Source organism: Sinocyclocheilus anshuiensis, unplaced genomic scaffold (genome assembly GCF_001515605.1).
Source record: "Sinocyclocheilus anshuiensis isolate Anshui unplaced genomic scaffold, SAMN03320099.WGS_v1.1 scaffold1317, whole genome shotgun sequence".
NCBI classification, from domain to species: domain Eukaryota; kingdom Metazoa; phylum Chordata; class Actinopteri; order Cypriniformes; family Cyprinidae; genus Sinocyclocheilus; species Sinocyclocheilus anshuiensis.
In genome coordinates this window covers 1149288-1161510 of record NW_015551117.1, presented here as the reverse complement: position 1 = coordinate 1161510, position 12223 = coordinate 1149288, and the positions used below count along the sequence as shown (strand labels likewise).

At 35.8% G+C, this 12223-nt stretch overlaps 1 protein-coding gene across 1 annotated transcript in view; it reads right to left on the bottom strand.

Annotated features, from left to right (window-relative positions):
• LOC107663044 (RING finger protein 166) overlaps positions 1-12223 on the bottom strand; it is a 41458-nt gene that overhangs the window by 6567 nt on the left and 22668 nt on the right. Inside the window, exons 2-3 of the mRNA XM_016453195.1 lie at positions 9557-9713; positions 8151-8263 (exon numbers count right to left, since the gene is read on the bottom strand). Of these exons, the coding sequence (XP_016308681.1) occupies positions 8151-8263; positions 9557-9713 (270 nt within the window). The remainder of the gene's footprint in view (positions 1-8150; positions 8264-9556; positions 9714-12223) is intronic.

Genomic DNA, 12223 nt, shown 5'->3' with positions numbered 1-12223 from the left:
CTTTGCTGAAGAATTGGCACCATTTCTGCTAGAGATGTTTTTGGAGAGTATTCAGTCAGAAACTTTGCCTTCTAGTTTAACACAAGGGCTTTTAACTTTGATACCTAAACCTAAAAAAGATGTTACTTTGATAGATAATTGGCGACCTATTTGTCTCCTTAATAATGATTATAAAATTTTAGCTTGGGCTGTGGCCAAAAGACTCAAGTGTGTTCTAAGTTCAGTTATCGATGAGACTCAATCAGGATTTATGCCAAAAAGACACATATCAAACAATATCCGACTTGTTCTAGATTTATTAGACTATAGCAAATTAGTTAATGATGACAGTCTTATTCTTTTTGTAGATTTTTACAAAGCTTTTGACTCTCTTGAACACGAGTTTATTTTTCTATCTCTCAAAAAGCTTGGGTTTGGTGATCCATTCTGCAAATTTATAAGAACTCTTTATAATAATGCCAACTGTTCCATCAACCTTAAGTCGGGTACCTCGCCTAGATTTCAATTGTCAAGAGGAGTTCGTCAGGGTTGCCCTGTATCCCCTTATTTATTTCTTGTGGCTGCACAACTTCTTTCCTCCTCTCTTTTGAGTAGTCAGCTGCAAGGTATTACTATTGACAACAAACATATGCTTATTAGTCAGCTAGCTGACGACACTACCCTGTTTTTAAAAGATGAATCACAGATTCCGATTGCCATCCAATACATTAATTTTTTCTCTAAAGCTTCCGGCTTAAATTTAAATCTTAATAAATGTGAGCTGTTAGCTGTCAAAGCCTGTCCATCTCCCTCTCTTTACGGTATTCCAGTTAAGTCACAGGTGACCTATCTGGGTGTATCCATATGTAAGGATGATAAAGTCAGAGGAAGACTGAACTTTGACCCAGTTGTTGAGAAAACTAAAAGGAAATTCAATTCATGGTTACTAAGAGATTTATCTCTTAGTGGATGAACCCTTATTGCTAAAGCTGAGGGTATCTCAAGAATGACTTACCCCGCTCTCTCTTTATACGTGGATAAATCTACATGTGTAGATATTGACAGAATGCTATTTGATTTTCTGTGGAAGCATAAGAGGCATTATGTTAAAAAGTCTGTGGTTATTAATAATTATGAATGTGGTGGTCTAAACTTTCTAGATTTTACTTCCTTAAATAATACTTTCAAGATAAATTGGTTAAAACAGTACTTAACAAACCCTTTTTCATTCTGGAATATTCTTCCTAATCTTGTTTTTTCTAAGGTGGGAGGTCTCCCTTTCTTATTGTTATGCAACTACAACATCACTAAATTGCCCCTTAAATTATCAAATTTTCATAAACAAGCACTTTTGGCCTGGCACCTTATATATAAGCACAATTTTTGTCCTCACCGGTACTTTATTTGGAATAATTGTGATATTCTTCATAAAAATAAGTCATTGTTTTTCCCAGATTGGGTGAATAATAATTTTATTTTGGTCTCTCAATTAATCAATGCTGATGGACACTTGTATTCATATTCAGAGTTTTTGAACAAGTATAACACACCTGTCACTCCACGAGAGTTTGCTATAGTAATGGATGCCATTCCTTATGGAGCAATAACTCTTCTCAAAGACTCAGCTAGACCCCAGATTTCTTTGTCAGTTGCTCATCCTTTTGATACAATGATTGGGAATATTTGTTTTTTATCTAACTCTTCTGGTCGGAACAGGAGAATTAGACAGCTATGAGATTGCTTCTCTAGAATGAGATTGCTTCTCTCCCGTACATTGTGTCCTACTGGAATGGCCAGTTTATCAACATTCCATGGAAGAAAGTGTGGACTTTGTCATCTAAATATTTAATAACAGATAAGGTCAAGGATGTGTCCTACAAATTACTTCATCTTTTTTATCCTGTAAAGCTTTACTTAAAAAAAATGTTTCCTGATACTGACTCTTTATGTTCTTTTTGTGGTGCTGAAGATGAATCTATTTCTCATCTCTTCTGGGAATGCTCATATACAAGTATGTTCTGGATGGATTTCTGTATTTTTGTACGCACATTTTCATCACAAAGTTTTTCTTTGTTATACAAAGATGTTTTATTTGGTCAGCACAATTTTGATAAAGATGCAAAGGACCAATATTTCTTGATAAATTTGTTTATTTTTCTAGCGAAATTTTTCTTACATAAATGTAAATTTCAGGGTGCTAAGCCTTACTTTTTTATTTTTCATAAGGAACTTAAATCCTATCTGGACACTCTCCTTACATCCAGCAACTCCAAAGCCCTTAAAACTGTCTCATTGCGTCATTTGTACGATATTTTCCTGATTTTGTAAACTGCATTTGTACTCTCAATTGTATGTACCCCTGGCATTGATTGTGTATGTTCTTCGCAATGCAATAAAAAAAAAAAAAGAAATAAGGATGGTTATCAATAAAGTCAACATGAAATCAAAATTTTACTTCATAAAATGTGATCAAAATGTAATAACTTGCTCCACCTCTGAAACAACTTTCCTTTTCTGCTGATGTCAACAAGCCTTCTTACTTTTCAACTTCTTCATTCAAACCCACTTGTGATAAAGACACTTTTCTCAATGAAATTTAAATATAGTCCTGAGTAGGGGTGTGTGATAATAACAAAAAAACAACATCTCCATTATTTCCTGGGTTTTTGTATAATGATAATCGACATTATTTTGCAGAGTGTTTTTTTTTGGTGCTAGTACACTGTCACTGTCATAGAGAGCTGACTCCTAAAGCTTTTCATATTCTGCATATTCTTTGCGTTTCATAGCAGTGACAAAGTTTTCCACTAGGAGGCAATATTTGCCCCTGTAAAATGATTTCAAGGGGCTTTTTACCTTTTGCATTTTTTAAAGTCTTACATTTAAAGGTGCAGTAGGACATCTTGGAAACACGACTGTATGCGCGCTTAGAGACAGATAGACGCGACGAATACGTACAAAAACACTGCGACTCACAAGACAAAAAACACGAAAACACCTTTCTGTCGGGAGAGAGAGAAGCCGCAGCGTGTGAACGCGCCGCCATCTTGAGCGTTTCAACCAGCATAACAAAAAATGTTTCTGAAGACAATCACCTATTGCACCTTTAATCAGTAAAATTAATTTTAGTAATAAGAAACTACAGGGCTGTACCAGTATCAGTATCTACAAAATTGAAGAAATGGCACAGAAGAGGCATTTAGATCTTTTTAACCAGACTGTTTAATGCAGCTCAGATATGGCCTGAATGCATTTACTATTGCATAAATAAAGTGATGAGATGTGTTGGTTGTAGATGCAAAACCGCTTCGCTGTTACGTTATTTAAAAAATTTCACTGACATGTTAAATGACATGAAATTTAAAATAAAAAAAAAAAAAAAAAAAAACAGCCAATAAAATGTAACCCAAAATGACAATTTATTGTCTAAAATCATGCAGTCATGCTGATATTCAGAAGAAACAGCACTATTGCTTGTGTGATACTACATAACTATATCATTTTATATATACAAAAAAACAAAACCCTGTTTATCTTGCATTTCGGTGGCATTCTATACTGGCATTCAATTAGGCTACGTGCCACAGTGAAAGCGCACACTACAGGCATGTTTTTGTTTGTGACACAATCGATAATGTCAGCTCGCACATTGCTAAAACAATAATTGCGATATTATCATACACAGTACATATCACACACCCCTTGTCCTGACCAACAATTCATCGGATTGTGGAAGCAAAATAGGTTGTGAGTGTTGTTTAATACTGAATTTAAATATTCTCTTAGCTCTGAAGCCCTCTAAAGCTCACTTGAGTTTGTTCTAGATCATCAGACATGACATTATGGTGTCTTGGAAAGAATCAGTCTGAACCAGTTTCCTCACCTCCATACAAAACTGCTGTCTGTTAAACCACTGACTCACTGGGCACCGAGACAGAAATGTGTCATAAGCCCTATTCGGACGGGACTAGCTTTCTAAACAACGTTTCAGTTTCGATTCTTATCACCTGACGTCTGCGATTTTCATGTACCAATTCGAACGGGACTAGCATCTTCGTATTTATTACAGAGGTGGGAGGGTCTGTTTTGTACATCTGGGCGTTTCAGAGATCACGCGCTCTGCATGCGTGCATTGCTTATAGTCATTCGGATTGATTAGCTGATTAGTATAATCAGTTTTATTACAAATACCATGGTGAAGCTAAATGCCTAGTATAGCAAAACCATGTTAATGTGTGGTTACTTTAGTTTAACTATTTAATTTTTTTTATTTATTTGTAGTAAACCCATGTTTAATTTTCATAAAGGTACATATGTAATTAAAACATTATGTAATTGAGTGCAGAAATGAACGTGAGTAAACTTACCTGATATTACAATAGCCAGTCTTAACAGTTTACGTGATCTGGCTCTTGATTTTATTATTGTTATTTATTTTTTATTTTTATTTTTTTGCCGGGAGGCAAGTATATCAAACATGCGCGCAGTAAGAGCATCTACGGTAATTCACGTTGGCCAAAACACACAGGGAAACGCATTGTGAAAAAAAAAAATATCACCGGCAATCACTGAAAGACAGTAGGTAATTTGCTCTGGAATTATTACAGAGGTTGTGTGAGAAAAACACAGACGTGGCAGATTCGGATGGGATTAAAATCACCAAGTACATCTGTGAAACACAAATTTCTCTAACACCCCCCTGTAAAACTAGTCCCGTCCGAATAGGGCTATAGTGTCACGGACACGCTATTGAACAAGGACTCTGTGTTTACTAAAGTAACGTTAGGGTGGCATAAAGGTCTGCATTAGTAACATGGTTCTACAATTATTTGTGTGATGCTACCACAAAGAGTACGATAAACAGCCGTGATGCAAGACTTTTGCAGACAGAGACACAGTGGGAATACATCAACATGCTCTGCTTTGAAGAGCTAATTAATTCTTATCCTCCTCTCGCTCTTCCTGTGCTTCAAAGGAAGAGTGAAGCACGACAGAGACGCACACACATAACTCAACCTGGAGTCATCCGATTGGACTTTTATCGGATTCCTGCCTGCAAAACTTTCTGTCTCTCTTCAACTGTCAGACATCAGTTTGACATCTCTAGATCTAAGTATACCTACACCGTTAGTGTGTGGGTCTAAAGAGTATCTGTAAAGAATGAAACACGTCCTGGATGCATATTTTAAAGCTCTTCGCTGCATTTTAACTGTTGTCCCAAAGAGCATTGAGTGCTTCAGAGAAGCATGAGTCATAAAGCAGCATTTGCCTAAGAGAGACTTGTGGGATTGGTTGCTCTTTAATGTAGGGAGAAAGTGACATAATTCTATTGTTTGTCCTGACTGAAACTGTCCTAATTGGCCGTGATGATGTTGCATCATGCAATATTTTCATATTTGATGTTGACAATGGAGTTGGATTTTAAAGCAGGATTTTTGGTTTCACTTTATTTGGATGGTCCCTTTAACACATTCTGTTGACTATAAGTAACGTTGCACCTACATATCTACTAAGTCTCACTAGAGTGTTAGTAAAGTATTAGTTGACTGGTAGGGTTAGGGTTAGATGAAGTTGACATGCACTTGAAAAGTTACTTATAGTCAGTAGAATGTCTGTTTGGAGACCATCACAATAAAGAGTTAGCAGATATTAAGCAGATAGTCTACTAATACTCTAATGAGAGTTAGCTGATATGTAGGTGCAATGTTACTTATTGTCAACAGAATGTTCAAAAGGGACCATCAAAATAAAGTGTTGGTGGATTTTTAATCATTGAGATTTCACTGTTGGCAGAGTCACCTATAATAATGTGGGGGAAAAAACAAGAAAAAAAATTACTCCGTGCTTTTTTATTTTGATTTGTTTTGGATTAAACAAAAACTAAGGAATAGAAACAAAATATGTTTGTATTGTGAAGCCTTAGTACAAGATAATACAAAATTAAAGTAGTAAAATTTTAAGAATAAAGTCTGAGAATAAAGTTGAGATTAAAAGTGTAATATTAAATGAATTATTTGGAGTAAAGAAAAATAACCACATTATTACAAGATACAGTATGATTATCACAATGAATAGAATGCCATACCAGCAGCATGGATGTGGAGGATTAAAAGTTCAATCTGTGCAGTAAAGTTAGTTTCAGTTTGGCTGGATATTCAACTTCCTGGATCATCTGGAAGTGACAGTCTTACAAAGTTAGCACTAGCACAAATACATTACAAAAATATAACGCCTCTTAAATGCCATCCTTACATAAGAAACGATGTGAAAATTCCACAAAAAAAAAACTGCAAAACGTCTGTGGCATTCAACCTTTCATTCATCACACGTATTTAACATAAAAACAATAATAAGAAATGTTCTAATAGTTAAAGTAGGCTCTTACTCTATTAACTGACTTATTTATAAGAACAATAAAGCAAATGCTGGTAAAGTGATAGCACCATGTGTGTATTTCTAACGAGGCTCTGTAGATTTGCACTTAACTAGCCTAAAGAGACAGTGAATGAGAAGGTGCATGTGTAATAACTTGCGAAAACTAAACTACGCAAAGAAAACTAAAATAACGACTTTATTCCACATTTTCGTCTCACTTTGGACGCGCGTTCACAACAGTACCATGACGCGAGCGTGTGGTGGCGCCGGCGCTGACCCAGATTCGGCGTGATGACGTCATTACGCCGGATCTGGGTCAGCTCCGCCACTGTTGAACCACTGATGTCACACGGACTACTTTGTCGATCATCTTGGTACTTTTCTGGACCTTGAACGTGGTAGTTACCTTGCTGTCTATGGGAGGGTCAGAGAGCCCTCATATTTCATCAAAAATATCTTAAATTGTGTTCCGAAGATGAACGAAGGTCTTACGGGTTTCGAACAACACGAGGGTGAGTAATTAATGACAGAATTTCATTTTTGGGTGAACTAACCCTTTAAATTCATTCCAGCTCCCTTCCACTACCACCTATGAAGAAGAGAGGCACCAAAGCCTAGTGGCCTAGACAGCTAATAAGGCCAAATGAGAATGAACAACCTTAATAATTTAATTTCATTTTATAACTAAAGGTGTTTTCACCAGCACTAAAGTGTTGAGCAGCATATTGCTGTCATCGTAATCACTTTGACCATCAAAGAGCATTGCTTGATTGGTGAAAGTCTCTGAAGCAGTTAAGACTTAAATCTGTGTAAAACTTTTGTTTCAATAATTATAAATTATTAAATGTTTTTATCTCTCTCTCTCTCTCTATATATATATATATATATTATGTAGATAATTACCTTGAATATTTAGGAAAACAATGTCTTTGGTCAGGTAAATGACAAGTGCTTTTTAACATTATACCAAAAGTTGTAAGCCATAATAAGGTAAAAATTAGTGACTGACATTTTAGCACTTCATTAACTGACTTAAGTTCGTACTCGCACATTCACGTGAAGTGCATTTTTGTGAAACACACATAGAAAAGGAACATTTCTTTTCAACCTTGCACATCGAAATCCCTCTTAAGAGCTAAGATGCAGAGAAACTGTTCACAGAAGATGAGACAAATGATAGCATTGCAAGTCAAGGCTAAAGCGGATACATCATTCATTACTTTTGTTTTCACATTGAATCCTGAATTCAGGAAAACCTTGGGTGAATTGTGCAGGCAATAATTTAAAGTAATAATAAATACCCTAAGTAAATAAATAAATGAAAATGAGCAGGGAAGTAGGCAAAATTAGTCGCCATGGCCAATACGAGTCTGCACAATTTAGTTGACAATGCCACTAATAAAATCAAAATATTATCATTTTAATCTCATATTGCTATTATTCTCCTAATACTATGATTTTATTCACATAATTTTTTACTTTATTCTCAAAATATTATAACTTTAATATCATATAGCTATAATTTTACTGTCATGATCTTAGTTTTTGAACACAACAACTGCATCATACTTTTTTCAGATATGTGCATTACCTTCCTGTTCACTTAACTGATTTACAGACATTTACAGACAAACACATTTTTCTTTCCAAAGTGTAGTCACACTAACATGCAGTGTTCACAAAACAAAACAAAAAAAAGTTGATGATGAGAAAATCGAGGCAATTGATGAAGAAAAAAACTATTTTCCATGATTATGTCAACCTTGACCTTAAATGATTCGTGGAGCAATGCTTACCTGGGAATGGGTTGTGAGGTGGGGACCACAGGCATGAACTTTGGGCAATTGGCCATCTGTTCCTGAACCTTTGTGCAAGATGAAATATGCGACCGCATTTTGACCAGGGTGACCTGGGATATTCAAAGGGACATAATAAAGCAAAGTGAGTAACTTGCGCTGTGATTAAAGTGCCCCTATTATGCTTTTTTGGATATTACCTATCATGTAGTGAGTTATATAGCTGTTTGTGAATGTAAAAGGTCTGCAAAGATCAAAGTGCATGATAAATGTTGTTATTATTTCTCAAAAGAAAGAACCAATCCTGAACTGCCTGAAACGAGTCATCAGCAATTTGAAGACTTCCTTCCGTTGCAAACCTAAATTCGTAAACCCGCTTTTGGTCTTCATACTGTATGTACTTTGACCTGCCCCCAAACACTGTGGTTGTAGCTAAGGCCTGGACGATTGTTCAGTTTGTGTTGTTGCAATGTCTAGAAGACACTGTGTTCTGCACTGCCAAAGTAAAACCAAGATGCATGTTTTCCCAAAGGATGAGGATATAAAGAAACAGTGGTTGAAATTAATTTTAATTTTTAATTATTGTATTGAAATATTTCTGATAATCTTCCCACAATTACCTAAATTTGTGTCAATTAATGCAGACTGTCTGTCATTCTTACTTCCTAGAGTAAAAGTGTGGAGCAGGATTTTGGTTTACAAAGTCACTAATTCATGGCATAGTGCTTGGCTAACGTATGTGCCATTATTGTTTGGGTAAGTTTTTACTATTCAGCAGTCATTATTGGAGGTGATGCTGCAATGTATATTATTAGATTTTTTTTTTTTTACCTTGGATGCATGTAAACCTATTTTAGAAGATCTCTAAAACATAACTAGAAAGCTTTAAAATAGCATAATAGGGATACTTTAGTACAAATGACACCTTGATTAGGGCATTTCACTTGCAATTATTTACTGTACTGTAAACAGTGTAAATGTGACCATTGCTGGTCATGTTTTTAAATCCAGCAGTCATGTTTTGCTGACTTGATAAAACTAACATATCTAAAAAAAAATGCTGTGTCAAATCATGCAAACACAAAACAGTGAGCACAAACACAATAAAAGGGTAAAAAGGGGTCTTTCTAAGCTCGCAATGGCAATCAGGGCATCTCAGTGTGTCAGATTGTAGTTGCTGGGCTGTGCTTGTTTTGCTTTAACTTTTATTTACCATTAAACTGTCACTGCAGTTTTGAAAGGCTCCTGCAGGAGAGACTCGATGTCGTGCTATAGTGTCCCTGAAGCAAGTTTTAGTGTAAATGCCTTACATAATGACAGCTGCACTGTTCAGAGGAACATGCGTTGTGGTACTATGCCCAGTTTTTTTTTCATTCATATTTGTTTGCGCAAGCACAAGGACAAACCTTTTTGCTGCACCCTCTACATGGTGCCTTATATGAAGAGAGTTGCTTCTCCAGGCTGGAGGATTTGTCCACTTTTTTTGGATCGAAAGGCATGCGGCAGAGTGGACAGAGAGGTGATGTCACCTGCAGACACGGCTGTAGACAATCCGCACAGAAACTGTGAACACACACAGACACAAACATATTACAGATATATCTTAAAGTTCTTAAAGTAATGATTAGTTGTAATCGTTTATGCTATTTTTATGATCATGACAATAATCGTATAACATATGGATACCGGCCTTCTGCTAACAGTAAGATAGTTGCTTTGATCACAACAAAAAGCAAATCATGAATTATCACCATTGTCCCTTTGAGTAAGGCACTTACTTTCATGTTTCTCCAGAAGGACTTGCTCCTGTAATAAGTGTACTCTAAGTGGCACTGGATAAAAGTGTCCACTAAATGTTTAGTAACTGCACAAGCCTCTGAGGAGAACAACAATTTTGAACCACTGAACTCTGGCTGGCAGGCAACAGGCCTGTGAATAGCTGAACAAATGCTGATGTGTCAAGACTATCAGGCATTTAGCCATCACCTTTCAAGCTGGCGTGACTCAGCAAGGGGTCCAAATACATGGCAGCATCAGCAAAAAATTGCTAGTGAACTTGCGGTGGCAGTCTTGTCACTTTCTGACGGATCAGAGTTTATGGGACTGTAAAAGCAATGAATCATTCTGAGTTTTTTTCCGCCAGGCTTGCGCCTCGCTTTATGGTACTGTTGAATCCAGGACCAGGGCCAAACAAGAGCCACTCCATCACTGTCTACACTGAAATGCGGCACTGACTGACTCACGAGGGAACTGGAAGTGAAGGTCAGTTGCTAAGTGTAGCGTTGCGTTTGCAAATTTCTGAAAAATTCAAAGAGCCGTGTCGTGCTGTAATTAAATAATTGCTTTCTGCCCTTTTGAGTTTTGGTCAAATAAACATAGGATGTTTTTATTTTTCTGGATTCTTTATGATTGAAATTAAATTTATAATCAAAAATGGTGCTAATCAAATGAATGCATACAACTTTAACCATTTCATTAATCTTTTAAAAAGTAATTCAGTAAAATTTGAACAGTTCCTTGAAGTTTATGTCAAAGTACTCTACAACATAGGTTTACAGCTTACACGGAAGAAAAATTGTGATATCCCCTAAAAATAATTTTTTAATAAACCGTTTTATTATTTTTATTATTATTATTACTTTGAAAACTACATTCCACTGTACGATAGTAAAATACTTTTGCCACAATTTCTTCAAGTTAACCCAAACTTTTATTTTTTCCTTGAGTTTCATTGAAGCCTTTGAGTTTCTGTGTATGTGATGATAGGGCGGGGCGATATAGCTAAAAAAATTTATCAACGATATAATGTTTCATATCGTTCGGTATCGATAATTATTGACATTTTTTATAACCCTTTTTAAAATAAAGAGCAATAGAATTTAACCACTGTATTTTTAATTTACCCAACAACATATTCTGTTACACCAAATACACAAAATAATGATCTTTAAAAAAGCATCATATGACCCCTTTAAGACAACAAATACTTTTTGTTTTGTTTTAACAGTCAAACACAAAATAAAGTTTAAACAAATATCTCCTTTCTTATGTTTTATATGCAGATTAAATAAGTCTTAAAGAAACTTTTGTCTTGTCTCCCGAGGCCAAAGCAGGGCGCAATGAGCAAAATAATGCAGCACATTAAATTGTTTATTCAGTGCAATGAAATAACAACTGTCTATTTAAGTGCATCACGTCTAAATTAACATATATAAATCAAATACAATTTTGCAAATTGCGTAAACAATTATGAACAAAACAGCATAATGTATTTATGCATTGCTTAATAAAAAGAGCCGAAGCGCCATTCACACAGATTGCATTTAAAAACATAAAAGACGCAGTGAAATGGAAGAAACCTTCACAAATTTGCGACGTGTTTTCTAAAAGTTTAAACTTTTTTTAACTTTGCATGGCTACACCTCTTGTGTGAGACGCGAGTGCAGCAGACATATTTGTCCGTCTAAAAAATGTGCTGAATAAAAACATTAAAATGCAACAACGTCGCTTACATCATTATCTCCGCATCTCGCGCGCCACTGATTACACTCCCTGATGGACACCTAACATTCTGCAAATTTTAATTTTAAATTAGACTAATATTCATTCTTTATTCACAATCTCCTCATCACAGGCAGGCACACTCATTTCAGCATGTGTTCGTGGGCTGTCTGCGTCACTCAAAGCACGTGCCTATATCGTGCGCTATATCGGACATTTTTTCTATCGTTATCGATGAAGGTGTACCGTCGATAAATACCGATACCGTTTTATCACCCAGGCCTATGTGATGATCAAATGTTATCAAATTAAATGGTGAAATGCTCATGAATTAAACTCTCAGAGCAGCTCTGAAGTTCATCTGAAGTTCATAATGAGATGGCAGATTCATTTAAAACTTTAACAAGACTCAAACTGACAAAGAGTGAAAGACTGGATGTTTTCGATCAGGTAGGGTACAAGTGATTTCAAAACATTTCAGCCGGTGTTCTGTTGATTTGTGCTACCCTGTCAGATTTTGCTACCTCCCATTAAAACAGTGGGTAGTACAATTCGACAACGAAAAATGCTAC